The following is a 5,214-nucleotide window of genomic DNA, read 5'->3' on the forward strand; positions in this document are numbered from 1 at the left end:
TTTTTTTTTTTTTTTTTTTTTTTTTTTTTTTTTTGGTCTTAGGTATTTGTCCTCAACACTAAATAACCAAACATCTCCAGAAAACCTTTTTCTCTTTGACCTCACAAATCTCCACATGGAGTGCAGCTTCCTTCCTGTTTACCTCTCTTGTAGCTTTTGCTGCCATATCACAAGCATCAATAGCCACCCTCACCTGATGCTTGGCCATCTCCATTCCCTCCAAAATCTTAAAGTCCTCCTCGTCCTGTGGAAGGAAAGAGAACTCATAGCCTTTGTTCCAATGAAAAGTATATCTGGCCGTGAAGGCCTTGTTTAAAGGATCTGGATGAGACATTTTTTCCAGTGCAAACAGCTGTCTTATCTGTGGGTCAATTTCTGGGCAAAGGAGGATTTCCATTATTGCAGATGGCAAAGGGCATGGGCCTGGAGTCCCATGAGTGTTCACTGCATCTGCATTCATGGTTTCCCGGCCACGTTCTGTGATAGAAAAGTGAAAGTTCTGTCCTTAAACCCTGGATTAGGCTTCGTCCACAACTTTGTCCTTTTATTAGGCTCCTAAGGAAGCAAGTTCCTCATTTCCTGTACGTAAAGCTTCTAATCAGTTTCTTCCCTCGTGCTCTGTAGAGAATCAAATACAGCTTCACTGCTGAACGACAGAATACGTGAGCACCTGCAGACTGGGTCGCATAGTCCACTCGACCAGCCTCCAGACTCTTATGGACTGGGAAGATTCTGAACTAAGGAGATGACAGATGTAATGAGCAAAGGCCCAGTGATGAACAAGTCATCTCGTTACCTTTCTGCTTCTGGCACACTGGCAGGTCAGTTTGGTGCTTAGTCAGAAAGGACGTGGGGCATGCTCTAAACCCACAGCATTTATCTTCCTACACCTTATTTACAGGACAGGCTTCTGGTAATTCTCATTTTCTCTTGGTTTCCACCACGAGTAGACATTTGTATTTTTGAGTCCCCTTACTACCTTCCTCACAGTCACATTTTAGTAGACTCACAACTGCAGGAGCGTTAGTGGGGCGGATACACAAAACTGAGACACGGCATAACAAGAGCTATAGGAAGAGGAAGTATGACTAAAGGTTCAGAGCTAAGAGTGCTCATACATTAGGTTATTGGATTTATCTCTAGGCTATAATTTAGGAAAGTGAAAAACTTAGCCATAAGTTTAGGATGTGTACTTTATGTCCCATGGGAAAGAATGGTTCTATGCTTGTGACCCTGTATTCTGACTGCGGTCAAGTTTATTAAAACTTAAAAAATGTGTGATCTTTTCATCTTCTGACTGTTCTTTGTGAAACGAAACTGACAAATTTGTCCTACAAACCCCGTTAGTACTGTGCTCTCTATCATCTTCATCATGGCGTCAACTTAACTCCTCTGGACAGATACAACTCTCAGGTCTGTCATAAGGAATGTTGAGGAACACTTTCAAGCCCTGGTTCCAATGTTTTCAAATGTTATGAAAGATTTCTTCTCTTATATGACTCATGAGTGTAGCATTTAATATAGCACAGTTAAAGAATACATGATACACAAAACACAAAATAACATACTAAGAACCCTCTGAAACTTTAGTACCTTTGCCCTTTTCCGAAGAAGTTTTGCTAGTCGAACCACGTATGGCTTAAATTCTCGCTGATGTATGCCCTGCCGTCTGACCTCCAAGCCTGAATCATCTGAAGCTTCGGGTATAAAGGCCCATCGGTACCTAGCAGTGGAAGGACGCTGATGTTAGTATGACAGACTCCGTGCCACATGATTCAGTATAAACAACATGGCCCTAACATATGAGAACTCAAGTGACAGCTAAGTCAAGCTGGGAGCATCATTATTCATCTGTAGTTTGTGTAGTGGTAAGAGTTCACCATTTCAAGCTCGGTGGTGGTGGCGGCTCACCCTCTAAATTCCAGCACTTGGGAGGCAGAGGCAGGTGGGTCTCTGAGTTAGAGGCCAACCTGGTTTAAAGAGTGAGTTCCTGGCTTATACAGAAAAACCGTCTCTGTCTCAAGAAAACTACAGGAAAAAAAAAATCGCCACCATTTCAGAGTGGTAAGTACTAGGACAACTTGAAAAGTGCTTGCAACTGTTTATGCATGAGCAAAATTAGTACTGAAAAATATTTTTTCCATACCTAATAGGCAAAGTATTTTTCAGATTGTTTGCTTCCTCCTACCTCAGCCTCCTACTAACTGGTAGGCAGAAAGCTCAAAAGGAAACTGCTTTTGTATAGTTGTTTGTACTTAAACAAAGTCCAATGTGATTATTGTAACATGTAAAGCTAGACTCTTGTACTCTGTCCTTCTATAGTGTTTGTGCATAGAAAAGCACGTATTCATGTACTTAATCTTCTCTTAAAAAAAATAGTAGCTACCAAAGTCGCGTAAGGGATATGTGTAGATTCAACAGCTTAGGGGTAGAGTGCTTGCCTGGCATGAGGAGCCTGAACTCCATTCCCAGCACTAAGGCAACCCCACTAAAAAGAAAAGCAGACACAATTGCTATATGACCTATCTTGGAGCCTTTAAAATTTTGACCTTTTTTTTTTTTTTTTTTAAGATTATGCTTTCTTTCTTGAGACTTGTCCACACTACAAAGCCAAAATGAGCTTCGTAAAATGCGAGCCTAATAACACCACTTAATCCATGAAATGCTTCAGTGGCTTCAAATTATCTTACTTACAATGCTTACATAGTTGAGTTTCTTTCTAGCCTCTTCTCTCAACACCTCAGACAGGCCAGCTCTGGTTCTGTTGTCATAGTGAGCCTCTCTAACCCTAAACTGTCTCCATTTTAAACTTCTTACTGGGCCTGCTTGAACCTCAAAGCTGGCAGCAGTCTGCTGTATGGTGATGGAGGAAGGTCATTGGTTAAGTAATAAAGAAACTGCTTGGCCTCATAGGTGGGAGGAGTAAACAGAACAGAATGCTGGGAGGAAGAGGAAGTGAGCTCAGAGGCCATACTCCCCTCTCCCCGGCAGGCATGATTGATGAAGCTCCGACCCAGGATGGACGTAGGCTAGAATCTTCCCGGTAAGCGCACCTTGGGGTGCTACACACATTATTAGAAATGGGCTAGTCCAGGTGCGAGAGTTGGCCGAGAAGAGGCTAGATATAATGGGCCAAGCAGTGTTTAAAAGAATACAATTTGTGTGTTGTTATTTCTGGTGTAAAGCTAGCCGTGTGGGAGCCGGGCGGGACGAAAAGCAAGCCCGCAGCTCCTTCAACAGTATGGCACATAGCAACTTCTGCATATGCCATCATCAAAATATTCTGCAAGTGCTGAGCTCTGTCCCTTCCACTAAACTTGTAGCTTCTGGGTCTGTACTCCACTGCTTCACATCCAGGGCACTCTAGTTTTTAAGTGAGTAGTCTGGGAATATATCCACAGCAACCATTTACTGCTAGTACCTGTGCTACCCCCACTCCTTCCAGTACAGTAAGGTTTTAGCGAAAATTATGACTACTTCAATCTTCACAAAGAACTTTAGTGTTGGACATCAGTGACCAAAATAAATGTATCTCCAGAAATACTCACTTTATATTCTTTTACTTACATCTGAAACTGAGGAAGATTTTCAGAGGGCAATGCCAGAGCCAAATCCAAAAACTTGCAAGCAGAAAGATAGAGGTTTAACCACCTCTGGCTGTTATAAGAGGTGGAGAAGCCATTACCTCCAGTATAGGTTGTCTCCAGACCAGCCGCAGATGGCCCTGATGTCCTGCAAGTAGACAGTGTTGTCAGCAGCAGAGCCTTTGGCTCACAGGGCTCCTAAAGCACCAGGCTTGTCTCCCACAGCCACACTGATAAAGGGTGATTACAGTGATCATGACTAAATTATAAATTGAAAATTTTACTTTTTTTTTTATTGAGAAAAAAAAATTTCCGCCTCCTCCCAGCCTCCCACTCCTCCCGCCCTCCCCCCACTCCTCTCCCCCTCCCTCTCAAGTCTGAAGAGCAGTCAGGGTTCCCTGCCCTGTGGAAAGTCCAAAGTCCAAAATTTTACTTTTGTTCTTTAAATGTTATGAATGTAAACACGGTACATAACTTCCATTACAATCAAGAAAAACAAAAGTGAAAAGTGGATAATCAACAAATCTTATTACTTAACTGCTTTCTATAACGAGTAGCTATTGTTAGAGAATTAATAAAAAAAATTAATAAAAATTAGCACCAAAGAGTTAAGAATATTCAAAACACAAGGTCTTTTGTGTGTGCCTGCATGTTCATGTCCATATATACATATATATGAATGGGAAGGCCAGAGGTCAACTTAGGGTGTCATTTTGCTAGCACTGTATATTGTGTTATATGAAACAGGGTTTCTCATTCGCCTTTGGCTTACCAAGTAGGCTAGCTTGCCTGGACAGTAAGTCCTAGTGATTAGTATTGTCCATTTCCCCATTTGGATTTCAAGTACATGTACCACTCCCGCCTTCTGTTTTCTTACTTTCTGCCTGTATGTATGTATATACACCATATGCATGTCTGGTATTTGCAGGAGTCAAAAGAGGTTACTGGATCCCCTACAGATGGTTGTGAGCTGCCATGTGGGTGCTGGCAACTGAACCTGGTCTTCTGTGTGAGCAGCAAGAGTTCTTAACTGCTCAGTCATCTCCAGCTTCCACACCTCAGCTTCTTACATGTGTACTCACATGGTAAGGATTACACCCTCAGCTAGCTACCCCTAAAACTGTAAATGAACAATAATTCTTACATAATTAAAAATGTGTTTATACATAATAGTAAGCTACTTCTAAAAAGAATAAAACTATTGTATAATTGACGGGAACATTTTGGAAGATCTAGATGTATGGTTTACCTTGGTCACAGGTTACCTGCCATACTGGTTTTATTATCTATTCCAAGTTGCAGGGACTAGATCTGAACTAGCAAAACTAGTATGATGCATGTAGTTGAAACAATAGTGAATTGTATTAGGCAGAATCTATGTGCAGAGGCTGAAGGCCACGAATGCTGATAATTTAGTCTATCATGTCCCCTGATTAAATAAAATTATATTCAATCAATAGGAGTATTTTTAATAGATTTTTTATTTTATGTGTATGGGACTTTTGATTGTCTTTCTGTCTGTGTACCATGTGTCAGAGCCTCTGAAACTGGAGTACAGAGAGTTGTGAGCCACCATGTGGGTGATGGGAATTGTGAGCCACCATGTGGGTGATGGGAATTGTGAGCCACC

The 5,214-nt window shown here is 41.6% G+C and overlaps 1 protein-coding gene across 1 annotated transcript in view; it reads right to left on the reverse strand.

The window, feature by feature from the left end:
* The window catches only part of Dop1a (DOP1 leucine zipper like protein A), a 74,455-nt gene that overhangs the window by 1,882 nt on the left and 67,359 nt on the right, over positions 1-5,214 (reverse strand). Inside the window, exons 36-38 of the mRNA XM_005347693.3 lie at positions 3,568-3,732; positions 1,594-1,723; positions 194-244 (exon numbers count right to left, since the gene is read on the reverse strand). Of these exons, the coding sequence (XP_005347750.1) occupies positions 194-244; positions 1,594-1,723; positions 3,568-3,732 (346 nt within the window). The remainder of the gene's footprint in view (positions 1-193; positions 245-1,593; positions 1,724-3,567; positions 3,733-5,214) is intronic.

The sequence above is a fragment of the Microtus ochrogaster genome, chromosome 5, assembly GCF_000317375.1.
Source record: "Microtus ochrogaster isolate Prairie Vole_2 chromosome 5, MicOch1.0, whole genome shotgun sequence".
In the NCBI taxonomy this organism is placed as follows: domain Eukaryota; kingdom Metazoa; phylum Chordata; class Mammalia; order Rodentia; family Cricetidae; genus Microtus; species Microtus ochrogaster.